We start from the raw sequence: 26348 nt of genomic DNA, 5'->3' as shown, positions 1-26348 counted from the left end.
TGTGGTGGTGGGTTTCATCCTAGTTCTAAACATTGGACACAGTTCAGCAGTCGTAGACCTCGACAACAAACAGAACAAGCTACATCATGGTGTCCTGTAAATATACAGACAAACCAGTGACTGACGTTATGAGAGACGCCCAAACCCTTCGGGAAGCGAAGCATGCAATCAGCCGAGGCCAGCCACCTGTCATGACTGCTTAGCTAATGAGCTATCCTTGAAACTGAAACCGGCTGCATATGACTCACGAGCGAAAAAGCAATGTCCCCTCTCGGCCACCATACTCACGATCACAACTGATAGGAAAATATGAACTCAAATGATTCGCGTACAGCCATGGAGACAGTCAGCGTGTTTGGATTATTGGTGTTACTGGCGAATTCCTGTCTCTGTAAGTAGATGTCTACATTGTTGCATCCTATAGAACCAACTCCTAGAATCCTTCAGATCGTATTATCATTATTCGCTGGGACAAGTGAAGATCCGGGTTAGGATAAGTCTTCAGCAACCTATACTTTGTAAGAGGCGACTCCCATAAGTTGCCAATTGCGTAGTTCGATTCTAATGATGTCAGTCCCTGGATTGTCTGATTCAGACTCGATTATTTACAGACCGCCGCCATATAGCTGGAATATTTCTGGGTGCGGCGATAAACAACACACACACAAACAAACTTAACATTATTTGTATGAGTAGTGCTGTTGAATATAATTTCTGATTTCTTTGATTGTCTATATCCTACTTCCATTTCGATGTTGACTGACTGATGATACACATAAACTACTCGCATACTGTCATTGAAATTGTTCTTGATGGTAATATATTAGTTTGTTTGGACAACCAACAAGGAATACACTGTAGAGGAGGGTGGTAAGTTGAGTCAAATTATTAACGGTGCTGTATTAACCTCCGAAACTCAAATGCGAAGGATGCAGTGATACTATAGAAATGACTGCTTTACTCTGGTCCTTCAATACCATGAATCATTTGAAACATGTCACTTATCTTTATTGTAATTTACAGTTTAATTGATACATTGTTGACTTCATGTTAGTAATCACTGAGACATAACTGAAATAATTTTTAAAGCAGTTTTAAGTCTAATGTTAACTGACTCATTAAACAATCCGTATATAACAACCTCCTTAAAAAGCAAATAACACGTCCCACTTTAAATCCGGAAACCCAAAAGTCCAGAAACTCTACGGTCTTTTCCCAGTCTCGGTCAAAGGTATTTACAAAAATAAGCATGTTGTTTTCATAGGAACATACTAAAGAAGAAAAAATGAAAAAAAAAAGTTTACAAACTCAATATTTACACCATTGATGGGCGAGAATATTTTCCTTTACTCAAAACTCATTTTTTTGTTTCGCAAATACTTAACTTGTATTCCATCAAGTATCATACACAAAATTTAACTCATTTTTAACTTAACTCAACGAATTTATAGCGATATTGAAATATTTCGCCCATGGGCGAGCATATTTTCCTTTGCTCAACAGTTTTAGTTTCGCAAATACATTGAGGCATTATATGCATGACACATGATTCAACTCATTTTAACTTAATTCCGCTACTTTTTTGGCGTTATTAAAATATTTCGCTCATGTTTTCGTCAGTCCCTTTAAAGAATTAACTAATTGTTAACAAAGTATATTGTATCATGTGAAACACACTTTGTATTATATCATTACATTACTATTTTAAAAGGGCCTTTGGTTGGATGTTTCCTTTGCAGAAGTTTTACAAATTTCACCTTTTTTACATATTGCAACGATCTTTGATGAACCCGGCCTTATCTCTCAAAGCGTTTTGACAGTTTATCATACTAATTCATGCGCGTGTACACCAATTCATTGGCGTTATTTTTCAACGAATTAAAGTTTAGTTTGTTTCTTTTTCACTTCCCATTTTATGTCTCGTTAATACATCACACTGGGAAATTAAGTGACAATAGATATACAATATACAGGTACACATGGGCGAATTTTAATGGGGAAAAACCCGATTCGTCTTTCATTGCATAACGTCTAGCTGAATATCTCACATTCTAACGAAATCTCGAAATAATTATTACATTATATGCGGTGCAATGTTAACAGGGGATTGAATGAATATTATGACACTAAAGCAACTTTTAAATGCATTGTCACTTTTGGTATGAAAGTGGTAACAGTTCAAAAAACAAACAACAGCCTTCTTATGATAATTCTCATATTCTCATTAGTACGTTGCATCTAATTACAGTGTCAGCATTATTTACAGGTGATTCTACAATATCTGCTCTCGGTCAATTACGATCTACCACAACCCGCATGAATAAACAGTTATGCAGGTGTTGCTATGGGCAAATACCTAGCCTGTATATGTAAACAATTTTTTTGTGGATACATGTATTACATATTTTCGTTGATATGTAGATATATTAAGCATAAAGACAAACAAATTTTATTAAAGATGAATTAGTGCCTTGATATATTCAACGAGATGTGTATCATCGTTTAATGGGTCATTCAATAAAAGTATGTTTGGAGGAGATATCAAAGGTGCCGCCCAATATACACAGTGTCGTCCGGTGAACTACCACCCCATCCTGTCCGTAAGAGTTCTGTAATCGGTACACAAATATATTTGATGCGGTGTCAGTGTGTAAGCAGTTTGAATTACGTCCGCCACTGGCCACAGAGGTAATCCTCAAAGTATACTAGTAACAATCAACAAGGTCAATGCCGTACTAATTACCTAGTGACGCACGTAACAACGACTGTCAATCTGTCTCCTACAGCTACCATACCATCATCCCTGTCACAACTGGCATATCAACGGCTTATTCAAAAATTAATTGTAGAAACATCGTTAAGAGACTAACATATGTCGTATACAGTCCTCATATTTGATTAAAAAAATAGTAAATACGTCAACTGGGAATTCAACTGGATGTTACCTTCCTTATATCAGCTAACAGCCCTGTTTGTGAAAATATGTACTAGACATAAGATCTATAGACTAATAAAATCAATTGTAAGACCGCATAGACCATAAAACCGAATTAGATATGTCTTGGTATCATCCCTTGTGTATTAGATGATGGTAATGACCTGAAATGTTTTAACGTTAGATTGGGAAGGAGAGACATTAAAGTGTTTAATAATACTTGGGATCATGAGCAATAAGATGTAGCAACATAAACATGCATGGAATGGAATAGGGAAATTGGTGAAAACAAATTGAAAAGGATTTTAATACAAAATTATTGAATTAAATAACTTGCCTGAACACAAGGGGTACCCAAACTTGTTTGACAGTTATTCGGGTGTTGTAGACTGTCGAATGGGACTCATGTGTGTACGTAGGGTACACATATCTATTGAAAGTTTTAGTACTCATACACTTTCTCTTTTTGTGTTGATGTGATTTCTATTTTCATTTTTATCTTTGGCTGCTCTGTTTATATATGTTGGAGTAGTTGTCTGTCCCTCATAAATTGACATTGCTGCCTCGGTATTGCATTTCTTGACTACAGGAGATCTACAACATGTAGCGGATCTAACTGCAATTCTTGTTTAAACCAAGCCCGGGTTTGACATTCCAGTAATTGGATTCAGGTTGATTGCAAGATATGCATACCTCGTCATAGTGATTGTTGTGAAAGTTTTGTTTGTTTGTTAGTTGTTTAACGCCGCACTTAGCAATATTTCAGCTATATGATGGCGGCCTGTAAATAATCGAGTCTGGACCAGACAAGCCAGTGATTGACATCATGCGCATCGATCCACGCAATTGGGATACGGTGACATGCATCAACCTGGTCAGCGAACCTGACCACCCGATCCCGGTAGTCGCCTCTCACGACAAGCGCTGTCGCCCTTTCACGCCAAGAATGGGTTGTTGAAGATCTGTTCTACCCCGGAACTTCACGGGTCCATTGACGCAGGGATTTGCGTAAAGTCATTCCGACAGCATACAATGCCTACTCAATGTCTCCTCAAAGTAATATAGTACGGTACTTAGAGAACATGTGAGATTATACTCAGGTTAGGGAGGTGTTTAATCTATATAACGTGTTATTATTCTACCTAACAATGTATTTAATATAAAACAAACTCAACGGTTGAAAGGTTTCATTGAAAAAACTACCCCTGGTCTTGCCTAATAAATCAACTGCAACCCGACACAGATCAAACGCAACTTACAAACACAATCATAATCTGGTTAATCTTCTATCATTCAGTATGACAGTATTGGGCAGCTCAGTAATTAGGAGGTAAGACCAGGCAGGTACACTGGTCACAATTGACTGGTCTGTCCGATGATTAGGTCGTCTGACAATTGGGAGTGAACCATAGCGGGATTGTTGCTCCTTTTATAGGACCGATAAGTTTTATGACCACGGGCCTCGGCACAAGCGTGGTGCTGGAAGACAAGTTATACATACACATCCCATATGGTGACTGTTTTTCGGTATTGATATTCTAAATTCATTAATTATACCACAACATTTAAGTACTCCTTGAAACTTTACAGTCACTTCAACATGTACAATAGATTAAACGAGAACAAATGATATATTGCAGATCATTAAGTCATTGTCTCTTTTATCAGCCGCTACGTTTGTATCATTTGCATTGAGAAAATAAATATTTTGTCTGTCCTTTTGTAGATTTAGCCCCAGAATGTGCTCATTCGAATTAGGAACGAAAATAATTGCTTATCATGAGTATATATGATACAGTTAAAAGTTACTTTTACACTGTAGATGTATTCTCTTTAAAGTCGTATATGACCTTCGCGAGCGAGTTATATGATCCAGGTTAATTGGAACGAAGTCTAGAAAGGATTATAAAGTTTTGTATTTGGTAATGTGTAGTTTGTTAAATATGATTTTTTTTAAATTCCTTTTATTCAAAATGTAAATAGATAATTATGCGCTGAAAAATAGAGCTGACTTGATAAGAGATATGGCGTTAGCCACCTGAGATTGTCTGGTGGACACGGTTTAACCTTACCGTGCCCACACCCTGGTTGTTGTCGTCATTGTTATAAGGGATTGGGAGCTACAGCTCATTGCATTTTTGGTTAGTCTGTCTCACTAAAGTGGACATGTGCAGGTGAACTCTGTTCAATTAGTATATGAAATGCCCCAATATGTGAACTCCAGACATTAATAACCTGAGAGTATATCCACGTGCGTCTGCCTTTCCCCTCGTTCACCTGAAATTCAGTGACAATGTTTCTGAACAGTTGAATCTGATGGACGTATTGTGCAGAACCTGTTTGACACTTTTGGTTCGAGGACCACTAACACTGGGAAGAGTGGCACTCTGAGCTGAAAAAAGTTTGGTCCTAACCGCCCCCACATCTACAAGTTTGTAAGCTTTTTGACATCTTTAGGAAGAAATTAACAGTCCCATGCTGAAACCTTTCTCAAAATTCAGGCCGGTGGCAGGCTGCACACAAAAAGAAGAAAATATCGCAACCTTGACAAAAGTGTGCTCAGTCAAACGATGAACTTACGACCGGCAGAAACCAACTCCAGTTGAGTATGTCGATGCTGTATCTCAACCATGTTGGCCTGAAAAATTAAACATGTTAATTAAACCCATAATCGTATAATTCTTTTTAATAGAAACCGTATCTTAGTTTGTTAATGCACTGTGTCATATCGTGTATTTCATCTGTATATGTGTATATGTATAAATGACCACACTTTTACCCCATGTTCTGCAACAGACAATAATTAACCACCTTATTATTGTCTTTCCGTTTACCATGGCTGACTGCACTAATACCCCTTTAACAGTGGACACCGATTTCAGTATACATGTAGGCTTTTTGTTTAAAAAGGAATATGCAGGAATTTATATGTAACAATTAACTGTGTACTAATTACATGTTTGAATGTTATCAGTTTTGCGTTCTGAGATACATTGATGTAAGCATCTTCTACAATTAACAATACATGTATATAATAAAATACAGAACTCTCTGCCGGAATTTTTCGTGGAAATCATTCGATCATGTATGAATGACTGCATGACAAGACAAATCAACTATTTATACCCGATAAAAGAAGCTGGCTTATTTTAGGAACAATGCTATATCAGGACATTTGAAATTTCTAACCAAGCAGATACATTACAGACAGTAACTAGACTACATTTACGTAATCCGTATCAATCAAAGGTGTTAAATAACTGTCGGAGACCTACCAAATTTACCAAGATTTATTATTACTATATTTATTACAATGCAAATACTTTAGTGATACATTTTTCAGAGGAGAGGGCATACATACAAGTATTTTGCTTCCGTGTGTGAATGCAGGTTATACTTGGCATCTCAGTTCTCAGTTTTATACCGGTTGTATATCTGAATTTGTATATGGAACCATGCGTACAGAATAACAATTACTTGCTAGTCGTCAGTCTACAACGCACATAACACGGTCAAACAATTTTGGGCACCGCTTTTGCAAGTTATTTATTACAATAATGTTTTATTAAAATCTATTTCAATTTGTTTTCACCATTTTCCCTATTCCATGCCATGCATGTTTATGTTGCTACATCTTATTGCTCATGATCCCAAGTATTATAAAACACTTTAATGTCTCTCCTTCCTAATCTAACGTTAAAACATTTCAGGTCATTACCATCATCTAATACACAAGAGATGATACCAAGACATATTTAATTCGTTTTTATGGTCTATGCGGTATTACAATTGATTTTATTAGTCTATAGATCTTATGTCTAGTACATATTTTCACAAACAGGGCTGTTAGCTGATATAAGGAAGGTAACATTCAGTTGAATTCCCAGTTGACGTATTTACTATTTTTTTAATCAAATATGAGGACTGTATACGACATACGTTAGTCTGAGTGATGGAAGACACAGAAATCCTGACTTATATAAGATTCTTCTTAGTGATGAAAAGAAGAATGTCTACAGGAGGAGTAAGGAGACTGATGTGCTGATCGTTGATGAGATAAGCATGATCAGTAGAAACATAGTTGAACAGGTAAATATGACATGTATTATATGTATATATACCAAACTTAACCATCTCCACAGTTCCATCACAAATCATAATATTAATAGAGTTTAAAACTAGACATGTAATCCTCAACATACCATAACAAGGGTATTTTTTTAACATGTTAATATGTAGGAATTATTCTCATGAATATGGCAAGCCACAATATTAATATACTTATTATAGTAGCTAAGACAATGTTTTTTTCAAGTGTGTCATAACACTTTAAATACTGTTACTTATGTTTACTTGTCTCCTCAAGACCCATGCCCAAAGAGCTATATTCTTTTGGAATATTTAATAGATGCCTATTCCCACGTTTCCATTTATTTTCTTACATATACTCCATGTACACAATGTATACTGTTTAATTTCAGCTTGAATTCATATGCAGGAGTTTTAGAGACCCAAGTTTGAATTTTGGAGGATTGCAGGTTGTGTGTGTTTGGGATTTCTTTCAATTTCCCCCATATGCCAATGACTTGTACCAAGATGTACATGCTCATCAGTAGGAAATCTCACTTGTAAATATATCATGTTCCTATAGATATTCCAGTCTGCCTTCCAATAGTTATAGAGTCTTTAGTTTGCTGCAGTACAAAATAGTCTTTTGGAATGTTATCAGATTCTGCAGCAAATTCAATGTTTTGTGTCTGTTCAGATCTCCCCTTCATGCCACGGTAAACCCTGATGTTGTTTTGTCCAATCACCAGGTTTTCGGTGCCTGGTTGTGGTGATATTTGGAAAAGCATTTTTTATATATTTTCCGACAAAAGCTTTTGATCTGTGACAAAAGTTGTAACAAAATTTCTGGAAAATCTCTTCAACTGGTATAGTACTTTTGCTATCTTCAACATACATTTCATGTAACCTGTAAGAATGTTTCAAGAACTTTACATAACTGAAAATTTAATTATTGTAACACAATATAGCTGCCATTGGTAACAATTCAGAATTTCATATTGTTATTATAATGGCACATCATAAGCTTTGGGTGTGTTTGTGATATTCATATTATCTTGTAATGATGTAATTTACTTATTATTCTCAAATAGATTTATTACTTTTGCATTGATGATAAATAGTAACTTGAAATGTTCACTTTATTCATTTTCAATCAGCATGACCAGCATTCATAATGTGATCAGGCACAGGCAATATACATGAAAATGTGCCTATTATATTAGTAAAGTGATGTATTGTATAAAAATCACCAGATAATAATAGATTAGCTTTAGATGACAAGTATGTTATAAAATGAAAAACATATTCATAATAAATATTTCTCATTTGAAGAAATTATCTGATATCATTTTTTAGATGCTGCTGTCACTCCAGATAACTGGCTTCAAATTTCGCGCTAATTTCTTTAATTAGAGCGCTGCATATTTTCAGCCAATCAGGTGGCTCGCTCGATTCTGCCCGCGTTTGACAACTACTTCCGCACGGGTTGGTAACATTTCCAAGCTAGCGCAATAAACTGTCGATATTTCGGTAAGTGAGGGACATTGATCGAATGTCGATGACTTGTACATGTGTAGAAATGTGTTATCGATCAAACTACCGCCAGAAATGCGCTTGTCATGAGCGTATAATAAAAAAATCGCCTTGGATATCGAATGTAAACAAACCGGCAAGATGGCGAGTGACGCTCCTTTTCTCTACTTACATATAGATGGTATATATTTTTATTTACTGACCAATAACGAGTTCCTGTGGGTCACACACGACTGTGTTAATGGACACATTCTTTCAATGCTATCAGCAGAGGCTGTTCAAAACATAGTTAATGAAAGTGAAAGGGATATTAGTTGTACTGTAGTGTTATAGAAATACAAGGTGTAAAGGTTATTGATGCAAAAACATGAGGAGAAATAAAATAATTGTGAAAAAACACATTTCTGTAGACAAACCCATTTTTAAACAGGCAAACTATCACAGGTCACAAGATATAAGTCACGTGACTCCTTCACCCGAGAGTCGATATGAGGAAATGTTTTGAAGCCACAGCACGCGTGTGCAGCCATGGGCGACGTGAGGGTGTCTGGAACAATACTGGTATTAATGGTATCCTATTGCTCTGGTAAGTAGATTAAAGCGCACAAATAACGATTTGTCCTGTTCATCACATTACGTATTGTTTGATAATGATAATGGATAGTGTGTCCGTCGCTAAAGTTCCTCCTTCCCACCTAATGCTTGACACAAATGCAATTTACTGATAAACGTATTTTAGTCGTTGTTAAGCAGGCGACCATTTGTCAAACATGGATAACCCTAATCATGAATTTGAAAACTATTTTTCCATGACACTTTTGAATCTTGCAATCTGACCTGTCCTGGACTCCAGGGATGTAGAACTGGGAGATAAACCTGGTGTTTTCAATGTAGAGGTTTCACACGTAGATTAGATATGTTCAACGTGTGGTTTCGAGTTAAACAAAAGAAATATCGAATCAAAGTTCAAAACCTGTAATGATAACACAGGTGGTTTCAATTCTAATGTGGCACAATAAGAGTGTTCAGATATCGGATGATATTTTCTGCAGGTTGCAATGGCGAATTTGGGATTACTGAAGATCAGTTTAATCAGAATCTATTTTCGCAACATGTACCCAAACCTAGACCTTCCCCATAATACAGGAACCACTTCATTGCGACGTAAAAATATCATCTAGACAGATATCCTGTAAGCATTATTCCATTTAATTTACTTCAATTCAATGGTTTATTTTATGAAAGGCCATTGGCCCATATACAAGTGAGTTACATAGACATACATTTACTTTACCAAATATTGTAGTATACGGACTATCAAGACTACAACAACTGACGTAACACAAAAGCATGGTGATATATAAGGAAACTTGTAGTTGATCGCTATACGTTTTGCTTGACAGCGGACATACATTCAAAGTTATCAGAAGATATACATGAAAATGACCAGGCGGGAAGATATTTCATTCTTATTTTGTTATATACAGGGCAAATAAACATAACATGAAATTCGTCTTTAGCACCAAGGTTACAGACGGGGCAAATTCTTAGTGACTTTCCAATATCTAAATATCTTCCTCTATTCTCTTTTTAATCACTCTGACCAAGCCTAAAGTGTATAAATGTATTGCGTCGGTGTTTGCATCTTAAATGTGAAAGACACGACTCTGGTTCAAGGAGAGACTTAATATTACGATATGTGTCGTATCTCGAACTTCTTAAAAGTGTAGAATGCCAATCCTGTCGGAACATATCTACAGCACGAGTACGAAATTGTTGTAAAAACATATTTATGTCACGAATGAAATGCGAGATCCATATGAATCCAAAGCCCTAATTAATAAGAGTTAAGCGTATGCGGGAAGCCCGTGTGTTCTTCCCAATATTATCAAGATATGCCAGCATATTATAGGCTTTCCTTTGCAAACGATGTTCAGGTACACATAATAACTTCAGCCAATAGCGTAGGTATCGAGTACAAGATGTTATATATAGTGGGAACCTCCCACATTCACCATAAACCATATTACTGGGAGTTGACATGTCCACATTAAGAAATCTTTTGTGAACCTTTTCGATAGAAAAAAACTCTCGACAGCCCCATAATTCTTCGCCATACAATAAGACACCATATTTCAATGAAACAATCCATGACACTGGTAATTACATGGTGATAAGGTTTTGAGGTCAACTGTATTTGTTATGAACCTGGAGTGTTTTGAATATGCTGTCTCTATATCGCTGTATCGCTCTGGTATGGTGAGTCAACTCTTCCCTCAGCCGAAAGAATTAATTTATTTCTTAAATTTCCGCGGTCCATCTGTATTTCGCGCTAAAAAAGTATCAAGTTTGACAATTCAAATGTGTTTAGAAACGCGGTCGTATACATAAATGCGTTCTTCAAGTGAACTAGAAGCAACTATATGCAACTTATATCTATGTGTTGCATATAGGATTAGATTCCACTATAGGTCTCATAAAAAGCAGGGAGCTGTGTTGATGTTTGAGAAAGTACATGGCATGAAAATATGCGACATTGGCAAATAATGTCGGACTTTATTGTATAAATGCGCTTCAAATATTAAATCTCCTTATACCGTGTTATATGCAGCATTTATAATTTGAAATAGGTCATTAGTAAGAGTGTCTTTTAATTACAATATGACTTTATGCACAGGAGTCCGTATCTAAAAACAGACGCCCTCATGCATATTCATGACCATCTCCTTCGGGCTCGCGTGTGGAGATGGTCATGAATATGCATGAGGGCGTCTATTTTTAGATACGAACTCCTGTGCTTTATGTGACGGTTGTTTTCTTATCTGCAAGTGCTTTCCTCTGGGACCCTTTTCCAATATTTCATTTTTTCTACTATTTGCTCTCAATAGTCGACCAGACTATTGCAGACTACAAATCCTGTTCACCTAAATTCACTGATGAACTGTATGACATTGGAGGCTGTTTATTAAACGCATCGGGTGTGCTTCAGAAGAGGACCTATCAGGTCGCGATCACGGAGGTTCTGGAGGAGTGTAGTCAGAAGAGGTACTGTATCCTGGAGAGTGACACGAGTTCCTCTATCCATGGTCTGAAGGACATCCCAGTAGGAGAGAAGCGCCCGTCACATCTGGTTGTATTGCATCAGCGTGTTGAGGGTAAATATCGGCCTGCCTTTTACAGGGACATATAGTGGAGATTTTAAACTTTAAGCGAGACTATGTTCCACTTTTGTTTTAGTTTGTGCCATGTTACCACTGAAACAACGTCTTTGTGCACTAGTTTTCAAGGTGATGCTCATTACATAGATTGGCTCACATACTACAATAGTGGAATCTGAATGTCACGAAGCAAACGTACCGAAACTGCCAGCTGACCAGATTATTCTAACCATTCAAGTCTATATGTTGCTCTCTGTTTGATTCCTTTCTATAACCGCGTTGTACTCTTTATAACAAGTTGACCCAAATATCTGACACTCCGAAGTAAAGTGATTTGTTTGTCGTTTTATGCAGCAATTAACAATATTCCAGCTGTACGACGGTCGGCCCAATATTAAGTCGCCTCGCTCGACAAAGGTTGCTAGGGATCTATTCTAAGCCGGGTATCTCCACGTGGCAAGTGTTCAAGGAACATGCTGTACTCGGGGATTTGTCACTGGCAGCTGGAAACTCTTATGCAGTTGTCTTACCATTTATCACAATGTATAATATAATATTTAAGTGTTGTATACATCCGAAGGAGTGTATGCATGAATATATAATTACATATACATAGTTTCAGATGTGCGTACTTATATTCACATATGCAAATACGACCATAATATGATCATATACTTTCCTATATATCATGTTTAAAGCAAAGCATCATCCCTTGTTAAATCAAATTTATGACTCCTCATACAGTGAGTGAGTGAGTGAGTGTGGTTTTATACCGCTTTTTAGCCATATTGCAGCAATATCACGGCGGGGTACATATTGTACCCATATCGGGAATCGAAACCGGGTCTTCAGCGTGACGAGCGAACGCTTTAACTACTAGGCTACCCAACCACCCCTCCTCATGAAGAACTTATCAATCGGGATATGACTTTTCAGACCAAGTTGCCAGTGTCTTGTTGTGTGACAGCAAGAGCGAAACAGGCAAGGAGGTCTACATCAGCAGCAACCGACTGAAGATGTCATCTCGGGAAACAAGCACCTGCACCTGTACAGTCAGTGGAACTGCGAGCCGCGTCACCCTGCTGGACGTCAGACTGGGCAACAGCAACGTGACCACACTGTCCATCAGGGACAAGACACGTACAGTGTACACAATCCATGGTGGCGACCTGGCAGTCCACTTCATGAAGGAGATTACCATCAGCCAATCAGAGTGGAGTTTACAGGTGGATGTTGTCCGTGACTATCTCCCTGACAAGATATGGATGAGACTGGAAGGTAATTATTTAATAAGGCACCTTTGATGACAAAACGTGTAAAGTTATCATTAAAATTAATTAATTATCTTCCTTTTTTACAGGACACAACGGCTCTGACGTTACAGTCACATGTAATGTGGGTATGTCCTTTGCTATTTCTTCTTGGAGACTCTTTAGACTAGTGGTTAAATCCGGGTTCGATTCCCGACATGGGTACAATGTGTGAAGCCCATTTCTGGTGTCCCCCGCTGTGATATTGCTTAACGGTGGCGTAATGCAATACTCACTCACTCACTATTTCTTCTTGTCAATATATGCTCGCTCACTCATTCAGCATAATTATTCACCAAATTAAGCTGACATTATTTGAAAAAACGAAACGTTATTAGGATCAACGTACTGTGCTAAGGAAATGAAACATAATCTATCATGTATGTATAAAGTGTGGTAACTTACTTACCACGAGCTGATGGGTTAAAATGCGATTGTTTAATAAAATATTTACTCTATGGTCCGTTTGAGAGACTTAATTTTATTTATTCCAAATTCACCAAGTTATTCTTCTTCCATATCTGATTAAAACAGGTGAACCGCATCAAGCGAAAGTGATACTGAAAGGAGGCACCTCTTTCGCCACCATAATAAATAGGGAGATTCCAATAATGATATTAGCTGTTTTAAGTTGCAAGCAGCTGAATTGAGGTACCTAGACCATTCAGGGCAGGTTGTATTTGGAGAGGAAACAAAATGTGAATCAAAATATATTGTGTATGTATTTCAATGTGTATCGAGCATGGTTCCATGAATACATTCTTCTGACATCTGATTTATTTTCTTTCGAATGAGAAAACGTCAATTGGATAGAAAAACATAGTTTAAAACTTTAGTAGGTAAAACTGGACGTCTTTGTCCTACATTCTTTCTGCAATGATCTATATGCCCCCATATCATTTTTAAAAAATTGTTTCAGAATCAGACACTCGTGACACACATGGGGCGATACGATCTTCGTCAGGTGAAGAGTGTTGAATTATTAAGAAAATAGTACTATTGTATTTATCACTACATCTGTGGCAAGTTGTTAATATCTACATATTTTACAAGCACATCATGAACGCATCTCGGGGGGTGGGGGTGGGGGAGGTTGGGATGGGCATAGATTAATGATGACTCTGAGGCATTGTATCTCATAATGTCACGCAGTTCAGTAATCCACTTATGGTCGTTTTAAAAAAAATCCTCCTAATTATGACTCCAGGTCAACACTACAGCCATACTCGATGATTCTAGTAAATGGGATATTTTCTGTGAACTGCATCATGTCGGGGTCTTACGCGCGAAGTTGTGTCTTCAGTTGTTTGTTTGTTGTTTAACGCCGAACTCAGAACTCTACCCCGGATCTTTACGGGTCTAATCTGTCCCCAGGCACCTCGATGTCAGAATATTCTGTTTTGTCCTGGATAACATATTTCCATTGTTTCCTTTTCATTGCAGGTGAACGTCACACCCAGATTGTGTTTGTGTGTGTTGGCTTTGTCACAGGGTTTGTCTCTGTTGGTTTCATCATGGCTATTTGTGTCAAAAGGTAAACAGTAAGAACACGGGCTTGAACTAGTATTTGTCATAATGTATACAACTTGTGAGACATATCAATAAAAGCAGAAATACAACAATATTATCCGTTCATTCTGACTGAGTATTTTCGTGTTTCATGAGGTCAGCACACTCGGGCTCCACGTCTTACGAAGGAGGCGATAAGGGCGTGGTCTACTACTCTCAACCGGATGAGTCACGTGTCCAGCAGCCAATCGGATCACCAGAAGGAGATGCTGCTGAACCTCACTACTACATGCCGGATGACCCACGTGACCAGGGAGCAGCAGGATGCAATGATTACTACCTGGTGCCTGTTCACCGACAGACACGATAAACCAGCCTTGCCAGCCTTGCTGAAATAGTGTCAATGCTTCTTGCTTTGTTTATTGCACTATTATTAAGGAGACAGTGTTTTTACAGACCATTTTGCATCTTCTACTGTCGATATCGTTGGTGATCACACCTGACATTAACATTGATAGCGTCATCTGATGGAATGTGTAACTCCTTATCCATGTCATTTGTAACGTTTACTTTATGACGTGGGGACAATTTAGTGATATTTATATTGTATGGTGATGTCAAAAGGGGTTTAACGTCGCGTTCAAGATTATGTTTACTTCAATTATAGACGTGCATGCTTTGTTTGTTTGTTTGTTTGTTGTTAAACGCCGAACTCAGCAATATTCCAGCTGTATGACGTCAGTCTGTAAATAATCGAGTATGGACCGGATAATCAAGTGATTGATATCGTGAGCAATCTGGACTGATGACATGCATCAACCAAGTCAGCGAGCCTGACCACTCGATCCCGTTAGTCGCCATATACGACAAGCAAAGTCGCCTTTTACGACAAGCATTGGTTGGTGAAGACCTATTCTACCCCTGATCTTCACGTGCATGCATGTTTGTGGCTACTAGTCCGGGCTTATGCCGGTTTTACAGCGCTAACCCACTGAGATACCATGCTGTAGTTTAAAATGGACAAATTTTATGTGTATCAGTTTCACGACAGTACTCCACGTCTGCTCCTTTCGTTCTACATTTGATGAACAGTTTAGAAGTTCCACGAGCCTGTGTCCGGCCAACAAGGAAGACACAAATGACGGGACTGCATATCAGATCCGTTTCGATTATAGAGCATGAAACATCAAGGCCGGATTTTGACAGATTCAACATTTTATTCAACAAGTGCCTCATTGGGCGTTTTGACACTACTGAGTCTTATTTGTTTGTAGTGAGATATATGACTGCTTAGCTAATGAGCTATAATTGAATCTGAAACCGGCTGCATATGACTCACGAGGGAGAAATCGATATCCCCTCTCGGCCACCATACTCACGATCACAACTGATAGGAAAATATTAACTCAAATGATTCGCGTACAGCCATGGATACGGTCAGCGTGTTTGGATTATTGGTGTTACTGGCGAATTCCTGTTTCTGTAAGTAGATGTCTACATTGTTGCATCCTATAGAACTAAGTCCTAGAATCCTTCAGATCGTATTATCATTATACGCTGTGACCAGTGAAGATCCTGGTGAGGATAGGTCTTCGGCAACCTATGCTTTGTAAGAAGGGACTCACAAGATCGAGTGGTGAGGCTCGCATATTTAGTTGCCAATTGCGTAGATCGATTCTAATGATTTCAGTCCCTGGATTGTCTGGTTCAGACTTGATTATTTACAGACTGCCGCCTTATAACTGAAATATTTCTGGGTGTGGCGATGAACAACAAACAAACTTAACATTATTTGTATGAGTAGTGCTTTTGAATATCATTTCTGATTTCTTTGATTGTCTATATCCTCCCTTGTCAATTCCGATGTTGACTGACTGATGAAATACATAAACTACTCGCATGCTGTCTTTGAAATTGTTCTTGATGGTAATATATCAGTTTGTTTGGACAACCAACAAGGCATAAACTGTAGAAGAGGGTTGTATGATGAGTCAAATTATTAACGGTGCTGTATTAACCTCTGAAACTCAAATGCGAAGGATGTAGTGATACTATAGAAATGACTGCTTTACTCTGGTCCTTCAATACCATGAATCATTTGAAACATGTCTCTTATATTTATTGTAATTTACAGTTTAATTGATACATTGTAAACTTCATGTTAGTAATCACTGAGACATAACTGAAATAATTTTCAAAGCAGTTTTAATTCTAATGTCACTCACACATTAAACAATCCGTATACAACAACCTCAGTCAGTGTAGTAATGTTAAATATATTGTTATGTGATTTAGTAATGGTGTATTTATATTCACTATGTCACATTATTCAAATCCGGAATAAAATCGGAAAAAGTAACTGTACTTCATATATGAGTGAGTGAGTTACTGTAAATAAGAGACAGAAAGACATGCAGAGTCGTGATTTATCAACTCAATTAATAGTGTCGTAATCGGGTAAGACCACCATTTGCGTTGATAGAGGCAGCGGTGAACCACTGAATACCCCAGATGATAGAACACAGTCTGGGGGTTGTTGCAGGAAGTATTTTATTGTCCATATCAAAGTGTTGAAATCACACGCTCTCAGTAATCGGATTCCAAAACAAACTAGACCGCCCCCGTGGTCTCATGGTAGAGCTCGGCATGAAGAGGCAAAAGACAAGGACTGGTCGGCTCGGAGTCAGTATTTTGTGTCTGAGTAGGGTATTCATGTTAAAGTGCGGCAGGATATCTGAGTGGGCTAGAACTGTAAAATCGGCATTAGTCGATATATAAGTGCAACAATCTTGAACGCGACCTTAAACCCCATTTCGCCTCACCTCACCACCGAAACAAACTTGAAAAGTCTTGATACACTCGCGGCATGAACTTCTGGACGGGATACTTCGGCAATAATAGGCGGTGGACATTGTATGGGTCGAAGGGATGAGATGAGTGCTGAGGAGTCATTGACGGGACGACTTTTTCCACGAGTCATGAGATTTGGATCCCCCACCACGGGGAAACTGGCGCCGATGAGGGTCGGGAAGAGAAGGAAGCGAGGCAGCACAGACTTCGGAGTTTCCCGAGGAGACTGAGATAGTGGAGTGGCCTTCAGAGTAGGTAGTAAGAAGAAGCCAGTCGTGCCACCCCCTTCAAGGCAGAAGTCGTCAGAGGCTGTTCCACCTCAGGGTGTAATTTAGTGGCCAGCACACCATCCTGAACATTGACTATAGAGCCGGCCGCATTGAGGCCCCGGCAGCAAATAGGGTAAAGAATTATGGAGGAAGAATTTAGAATTAAGGACTGTATGCAGAAACAAAACTGGATGGGACCCCTCGGATGGGTCGGGTACTTTCTTCAGAGTTTTAGTTGTGGGAAGGATCTCCCGGAAACTGACCATTCAAGGTACGATCCGATGGCATTGGCATGGTGAACGTAAATGTCGAAGTCCTAAATATGGTAAAACGGAACTTTGAAGGATTAAGAGCGCTGAAATCTGCATCGATGTCAACAACACTAAGCAACTGGGACACCCCCGTGTGGTGGCCATGAAATGTATAGAGGCCAAACAGTCAGGCTTGTCACCCATCTTGTCAAGAGCCATCATCTTGCTCACCTCACAGGTGGCCCGAACATGAAGATTCCCCAGCAGAGTTCTAATAGCAGGGACACTGGGTTGTCCGAGCGCTGCAACAGAGCCAGGGAACACCTCTGTCTTCAGGTGTATTGTACGCACCACCGCAGAGAGGGACAATAACCTTTGACGATGAAGACTTCAACAGAGTAGCAGAAAACATGGCGTTGTAGAAGTATTTACCTGCCGAAGATCCGCTATAGAAGTTGACCGTAACTGATTCTCGAGACAGACGACGTGAACTGAGAACCGCCTCAGGAGGACTTCGATATCAGGTGATGCTTTGTCTGGTTTAAGCGACGAAGACCTCGGGTATTTCGATGTCTGCTTACCAAGCTTGACCGCATGCAGCAAACATAGACTGGAGCTCGGCCTCGCTCTGGGCCATGCTGGCTCACATATTACTCATCTGAGCAGAAAATTCCCCTTCTTTGATCAGGCGATCCGCCGGCTCCGGGACATTCAGGGGTAGACACAGGGAGGGAACACGTCTTAGAAACTGCTTGATAAAGCATATGCTTGAGTGAGTGAGTTGGGTTTAACGCTGCTTTTAACAGTATACCAATTATCACGGCGTGTCAGCTTAATGTGGGAGGAAAGCCCGAAGTGCAGGTATCAGACGTTTACCACTTCGGTGAAACCCACGAGCACGGTATGGTGCTGACAAAACCTAGAAACACAATCGGGACGAACCGGGATTCGAATCTACAATCACAAGTTTCTGTCGTGCCCAAGGGACACAACTCTGCACAGCGAATCGCGGCGCCTCAGACGACTCGGCCACCCGTGCCCCCGTACACGCATACTTCGTATGTTGAAGGGCAACATAATTAGACTATTAGAGGAAAGTGAGTGTATTTAGCCTATAATCAACATGCATGCTGTCGACGGAATTGTTCTGGATGGTAACTTCTTATTAGTTATCACTCAGATGTAACTTAGAGACTTAGAAAGTGTTAGGCATAATTTTAACTGACTTATTAAACAAGTAATCTTAATCCCTAAACTGCATCTGATAATTATGAATATATCGACCAACGGTAGGCAATATCCACAATTTGATAGCAAAACATTAGGTGGTTCAAATATGTTCAGATGTTTGTGATGAAGAGTTAAATGAAGCTTCAAACAACAATATGCTCACTGGCGATGCATATTCTATTAAGATATATAATTTCAGTAAAGATAGGAAATATTCATTTTCTTTATTTCCAATCAATCTTTAAGGCAAAGTAAGTGACTTCATATCTGGGTGAGTTTCCTGTCAGAGACAGAATTTAGCTTCAATTTATACAGTTCTGTCCTCTGAAAGGAGCCTAATACTTGTTTAGCTCATCCGTATTTGTCATTAACCTGCTTTACTGCTACATATTAAAAACTATTTGGCTCTCATATTTCCAGTTGGACGTTGAATGTTTAATCACTCTTACTACTGTCATTGTCCTGTGGTTACCTGCTCCTGAATTAAAAATACAAATCAATTATCTTTGTGAAACAAGCTCATGCACATTTTCCGTTAAACTTCAGGTTCCCTTATTTGTGACAGCCTGAATTTGGCAGGATTAAAGGGGAAAGCCACTAACGTTTGTTACAAACAGGGGTGTGAAGAGATCAAGTGTCCCAGAAATGAATCAGTGATGGTCAAGAACTTCTGGCAAAGAGCACGTGTTGGTGAGGACGGGGACGACAGTAGTGCAGACTACAGACCATGTCCAGGAGCGATAGGTGATGAATATTATGACATTGGAGGATGTTTATTTAACGCGTCGGTTGGGCTTCAGAAGAAGGCTTATCAGGCAGCGATCACGGAGGTTCTGGAGGAGTGTAGTCAGAAGAGGTACTGTATCCTGGAGAGTGACAAGAGTTCCTCTATCCATGGTCTGAAGGACCTCCCAGTAGGAAAGGGACATAAACCCCCGTCACATCTGGTGGTTTTGCATCAGTGTGTTAAAGGTAAACCGTGTGCCATAGTCAGGACATATTTAGTTCAAATTTTAAGTGTGTGAATTAGTATGGTTTTACGCCGCTTTTAGCAATATTAAAACAATATCACACCGGGGACACCAGAAATGGGCTTCACATATTGTTCCCATGTCCGGAAGCGAACCCGGGTCCTCGGCGTGGGGAGCGAACGCTTTAACCACTACGCTACCCGATCGCCCCATTAAACTTTAAGAGTATGCTCCACGTTGTAGACGTTGTGGTCCTGCCCTCACCACTCAAATTTGTATTCAGGATTCTGTTTCATTCCTTTCTGCATTCATATTGTACACGTAATAACAGACTGACCTAAAACATGTGATGACACTCCAAAAGGTGCTTGTTAGATTAACGCTAGATTCACCCTGCCCACTCTTACCTCATTCCACAAGGTAACTGGGATCTATTCTAACTTTGCATCATCACGTGGTTAATGTGTTATGAACAAATGAAACACGGTGATCCCATCACTGGCAGCTGGAAACATAACTTTCTGAGTAATCTATCAATCTACGTTTTTCACAAAGCCTTCTCATTTCAAAGGAGTGTACTCATCCATGTAAACACTAATAATTGTGACAATATTTGTACAATCTTGGCATATGAGAATAATCTTAAGATTATATTTATCTCCAGATTGTACATCACAGCGCCAATTGCGTTCCACGCCAGGAGCTCCACTTTGTTATATAACCCATATCATATCCAGGTTTTCTATGCAAATTGTGTGAATGGCGGGGCTGCCGATTGGGCAAGACATGCTTTACCTTTTGGCGAACGTCTGGCGTCATCACTGATTTTCAGTGATGTATTCATATACTTTTTACACCTATTTTGCCCTTTACCCCTAATGAATCTGTTTCGCCAGATAATCAAAAACAGCAAAGAAGATAGTTTGGTTTTAAATACATGTAGTTATAAAAATGTTAGTGATGCAAGAGGAGTGATTAGGAAGAGTTAACATAGTGATGACATGCAGTGATTCCTGCAAGTTGCATGACAACGAACACATCCTATTCGCGGAAATACACGCAGATACCATTCTGGCATGTTGAATGAATCATTTAACGTAAGAAAATGCAAGAATGACAAAGTGTTTGTAACAGTAGTCATCGTGGTGTGATAATACAGGACTATAGGACACACAGGACATGATAGCAATGTGCAGGACTGATCGTGCCTAACTCCGTTGGGTTGCTGATGACTTAGTGTGATTGCAAGGCTGTGCAGTTTGCATCGGTAAACCATTGAGTGAGTATGGTTTTACGCCGCTTTTAGCAATATTCCAGCAATATCACGGCGGGGGACACCAGAAATGGGCTTTATACATTGTATCCATGTCAGGAATCGAAACCGGCTCTTCGGTGTGACGAGCGAACGCTTTCACCACTAGGCTACCCGACCGCCCCGGTAACCAATGATGTGATTCGTGAACATGGCATGGTCGTGGTTGTGGTAACTCCTATCATTGTGGAACATATATTCAGCATATAGCACAAACACCTTCTACTAAATGACCTGGTGACGTGCACTGGATCGCTCCCAGCAGTGTACCATAGCACAGTACAACCCATATGGTCGTAGGTCAGTGATGATGTGTGTTGGATGCGCCCAACACAGTTATAGCATAGACAGTTCTGAGGCCAGTATGGGACCGTGGGGGATGGTGGTGACCGAATGACCCAGTCGCCTAAGGACTGCCAATCTGTGCATGGTTTTGTCACTTAGGGGTACCAGAAGCATGCTAGTGAGGTCGAATCCAGGATATCCCTATTCGAACCAACACTTAGATCGCTGACTTTTTGTGCTGGCGATTAGGTGCCTGACTCTGGCAAGTGTGGGTTCGAATCCCGAACGGGACTCAATCCAAAAAAGTATGAGAATCAGTACTTTACTAAGAAAGTGTTATCCCAGATATAACATTTGTTACATGTAACCACTTTGTAAATGGCATTGTGTATTCAATTTTATCATTGGTTACTTGGAAATGATTTTAGATGTGTGCCAGCATACAGAATGGATAATAATGACAACATACTTCCTGTTATTTGTATAAATAGTATAACATCGACAAATCGAATTATAAGTGATTTACTTTCTCAGACAAGTAGAGTACATAATTGCAGACCAAGTTGCCAGTATCTTGTTGTGTGACAGCAAGACCAAAACAGGCAAGGAGGTCTACATCAGCAGCAACCGACTGAAGATGTCATCTCTGGAAACAAGCACCTGCACCTGTACAGCCAGTGGAGCTGCGAGCCGCGTCACCCTGCTGGACGTCAGACTGGGCAACAGCAACGTGACCACACTGTCCATCAGGGACAAGACACGTACAAGGTACACAATCCATGGTGGCGACCTGGCAGTCCACTTCATGAAGGAGATAAACATCAGCCAACCAGAGTGGAGTTTACAGGTGGATGTTATCCGAGACTATCTCCCTGACAAGATATGGATGAGAGTGGAAGGTAATAATTTTCAGAAGGTTTCATTGATTACAAAATAGTAATAATAGTTCAAATGTATACCATTGAAGCCAATTGATTAATTAATTTACTTCTTTTTCCACAGGACACAACGGATCTGACGTCACAGTCGCGTGTACAGGTATGCCGTTTGCTACTTCCACCTTTCAAATGGTTGTTGTAACACAACACAATCCCTCCAACATCTAACTCTATATTATCTTCACCAATGGAAATGGAAAGTTTATTCGTATGAAGTGTAAATGATAGAGTGTAAATGGTTCAGCCCCCTTGACACATTATTGATTATTTTATTGTAAGGCAATCATGATAATATCCTCTTCTATGTCATGTCTATGAGACTGATATTAGACAACTATTCTTCCTCTAAAAATCTAAAATTCTGTATAACAAACAAAACAGTGTGCATTCCTGGGGAACGTCAGCATTCCGATAATCTAAATATTCTGGATCAGCAGGAGAATAATAATACGAACACACAATGGCATTTAGAAAGAGGCCAAATGTAGCACATGCTATATTTGGGATAACACTTTCTTAGTAAAGTACAGATACTCGTACTACCCTCAAACCTCACCCCAACCCTCTGTCAATAATAACGACACGGGAATAATAATGACACGAATTATATTTCACACTCCATCATATCACGTTTGAAAAGGAAGTGCTTAACAGCTTGGTTAAATGATTTTTTGTTCATCGACAGAGGGAAAAGAAGCAGCTTCAAACACCGATGGGACGCAATCAGGGTCATCAGGTAAGGCCGTTCTTGGTTTGGTACAAGTGCATGCATGTATCTGTTTGATTCGATTAATAAAATAATATTGCGTGCTTGTTTCAGACACGTCTGTGTATCGATGGTAAAGTGCGTCTACCAACTGGTGTGCCAAGTTATATATTCGATTATATATATAACTTGTACAGATACATATATATATACCTCCTTTTGTACACAAAATGTACACATTTGTCAAATTATCTTTCAGTTGGATCACAGCTTGTTTTCCTTCCTGTTGGCTTTTTGGTTGGATTTGTGACTGTTGGTATTATTTTCATCTTGTATATGAAAAGGTTGGTACCACACCAATACATTTTATTGCATGGACGTTTGTTAATATGAAAGACATTCGTGGCAAGACAAATCTATATTTTCCGAATTAAATTGTTATCACAGAACCATCTATGAATTCTATTTTTACCCAGGAGACAAAGCAACACGGCCTTTGTTTCACCTTCGCTACGGTTTACCCCTGAAGGGAATGACGCCCTTGAGCCCATCTACTCCTTACCCCATCAACATCGGGAGACGGCTCCCCCTCGCCAACTATCTACCAAGAGCCTTAGTCCCGGGATCCACAACCAGGACGACCCCGACTACAGCGTGGCCCTCAAACCTAACCCCAACCCTCTGTCACTGTCAAACCTAACCATCGACAAGAACAAGCTTCGATCCAACACAGAACCGTGAACAATGAAGTAACTATGACATCTTTGCAATTTGTTGCCGGAACGCAGATAGAAAATTTAATGTATAATTGATCTTATTGTTTGCTAGTAGCATATTATTTGGGCTTTGCTGCGTCATACCAAAAGACGTTAAAAGATGGTACTTGTTGTTACCATGTCTGGCGCCAGGCATTAAGGGGCTAAAACAAGGACTGGTCGACTCGGAGTCAGTATACTGTGTCTTAGTAGGGAATTCATGTTAAACTGCGGCATGGTATCTCAGTGAGCTAGCACTAGAAATCGGAACTAGAACCGACTGGTTCAAGCAGCCACACACACAAACACGCGTGCATGCACGTCACTATATAAGTGCAATAATCTTGGACGCGACGTTAAACCCCGTTTCACCATTCACCGGAACCTCAATTACAAGAACTATAAATCGGCATCAGTCCGGACTAGTACAAGCAGCCACACACACAAACACGCGTGCATGAATGTGGCTATAAAAGTGCAATAATCTTGGACGCGACGTTATATTAAAACCCATTTCACCTCACCGGACCCTCAATTACAAGAAACCAGGCCTTGTTTCCTTAGGCAAAATATGAGACATACTCGGAAATGTATGATTGTGATCGGTCGTGTACAGTAACAGAGACATAACCTTTTTCATATTCGATTGTACATGATACGTTCAGTTTTTCCCTATTTTCAAATCATTACCTAACATTTCGTGATAACAAGGAGAAAAAATGAATCCGGCTTTTTTAAGACTTGGTGCATTTTATACAATGCTTCTGAAACCATTGCTTTACATTGCATGCAATTGCTTAACAGCCGATAATGAATAGCGAAAGTGATTCTATTAAGGAAACAGATATATACTAGCGGAAAAAGTAACCGTAATTCACATAAAGTGGTGTGAATGTTGTTACTGAAAATATTCAGAATAGTATTCGTCTGATCAAATTTTTATCCTAACAATGTCATTGCCAGAACCCATAATGGTAACACTACACAGGGAGGCTCGCCCTCTAAGTTTGTTTGTTTTGTTTATTTGTTGTTTAACGCTGCACTCAGCAATTCCAGCTATATGACGGCGGTCTGTAAAATAATGGAGTCTGGACCAGACAATCCAGTGGTTGACATCATGAGCATCGATCCACGCAATTGAGATCGATGACATGCATCAACCAAGTCAGCGAGCCTGACCACCCGATCCCGTTAGTCGCCTCTTACGACAAGCATAGCCACCTTTTACAGCAAACATTGGTTGCTGAAGACCTATTCTACCCCTGATCTTCATGGGTCTCGCCCTCTAAGAGCGGCTGTGTAACAACCCAGTTAACAATGTCAATATCGGATGTTACAACCATTTTATTAGATATTGGCAAGGCAGCGACGGCACATTACAAGTGGTCAACCGACCTCGAGGGGTACATGGTGTGATGTGTCCTGTGTGTGAGCCAATGTACACAAGGTTCATCACAACTTATGCCCCGTGAGATCGGTTGACAACGAACAGGCCCGGAATATATGTCCGCCTTTTTACTGAGTTAGCCAAACTCGAAGCAGGAGGACGCAAACAAACCGAGTTACTTGCCTTTACCCAAGCATTCGGATAAACGTCGGTTCATTTCAACTTAACGATACTCGAGATATGGAATTTTCTACGATGTGTTCCGATTGATTTCTCAATCTCATCCGAGACATCTTCTATGTGGGAGAGGTCTGGAGAAATAGCCGCCCATGGCAGTACGTTGTTACTTGTGTACAGTATGTTTAGCTAGTGGAATGTTCAGTTCGTTGTTACCTGTGTACAGTATGTTTAGCCAGTGGAATGTTCAGTTCGTTGTTGCGTGTGTACCGAATGTTTAGCTAGTGGAATGTTCAGTTCCTTGTTGTCTGTGTACAGTATGTTTAGCTAGTGGAATGTTCAGTTCGTTGTTACCTGTGTACAGTATGTTTAGCTAGTGGAATGTTCAGTTCGTTGTTGCGTGTGTACCGAATGTTTAGCTAGTGGAATGTTCAGTTCCTTGTTGTCTGTGTACAGTATGTTTAGCTAGTGGAATGTTCAGTTCGTTGTTACCTGTGTACAGTATGTTTAGCTAGTGGAATGTTCAGTTTGTTGTTACCTATGTACAGTATGTTTAACTAGTGGAATGTTCAGTTCGTTTTTGCGTGTGTACAGTATGTTTAGCTAGTGGAATGTTCAGTTCGTAGTTCCCTATGTACAGTATGTTTAGCCAGTGGAATGTTCAGTTCGTTGTTGTCTGTGTACAGTATGTTTAGCTAGTGGAA

General features: G+C 39.5%; 1 protein-coding gene across 2 annotated transcripts; it reads left to right on the top strand.

The window, feature by feature from the left end:
* The first annotated feature begins 327 nt into the window (after positions 1 to 327).
* On the top strand, positions 328 to 24342 carry LOC139475108 (uncharacterized). Of its 2 annotated transcripts, XM_071258359.1 has the most exons (7): positions 15941 to 15995; positions 19660 to 20085; positions 22239 to 22580; positions 22684 to 22719; positions 23314 to 23370; positions 23585 to 23669; positions 23802 to 24342. In XM_071258359.1, the coding sequence occupies exons 1-7, from the start codon at positions 15941 to 15943 to the stop codon at positions 24064 to 24066; spliced, it is 1266 nt and encodes a 421-aa protein (XP_071114460.1). In that variant the 3' UTR covers positions 24067 to 24342. The 2 variants fall into 2 exon arrangements, 1 of the variants encoding a protein (XP_071114460.1); XR_011654011.1 differs by lacking the exons at positions 15941 to 15995; positions 22239 to 22580; positions 22684 to 22719; ... (1 more) ...; positions 23585 to 23669; positions 23802 to 24342 and adding an exon at positions 328 to 391 and having other exon boundaries at positions 19660 to 19746.
* The last annotated feature ends 2006 nt before the right edge of the window (positions 24343 to 26348 follow it).

The sequence above is a fragment of the Haliotis cracherodii genome, unplaced genomic scaffold, assembly GCF_022045235.1.
Source record: "Haliotis cracherodii isolate W230 unplaced genomic scaffold, xgHalCrac1.p SCAF_3, whole genome shotgun sequence".
In the NCBI taxonomy this organism is placed as follows: domain Eukaryota; kingdom Metazoa; phylum Mollusca; class Gastropoda; order Lepetellida; family Haliotidae; genus Haliotis; species Haliotis cracherodii.
This window is presented reverse-complemented; position numbering and strand designations above follow the sequence as displayed.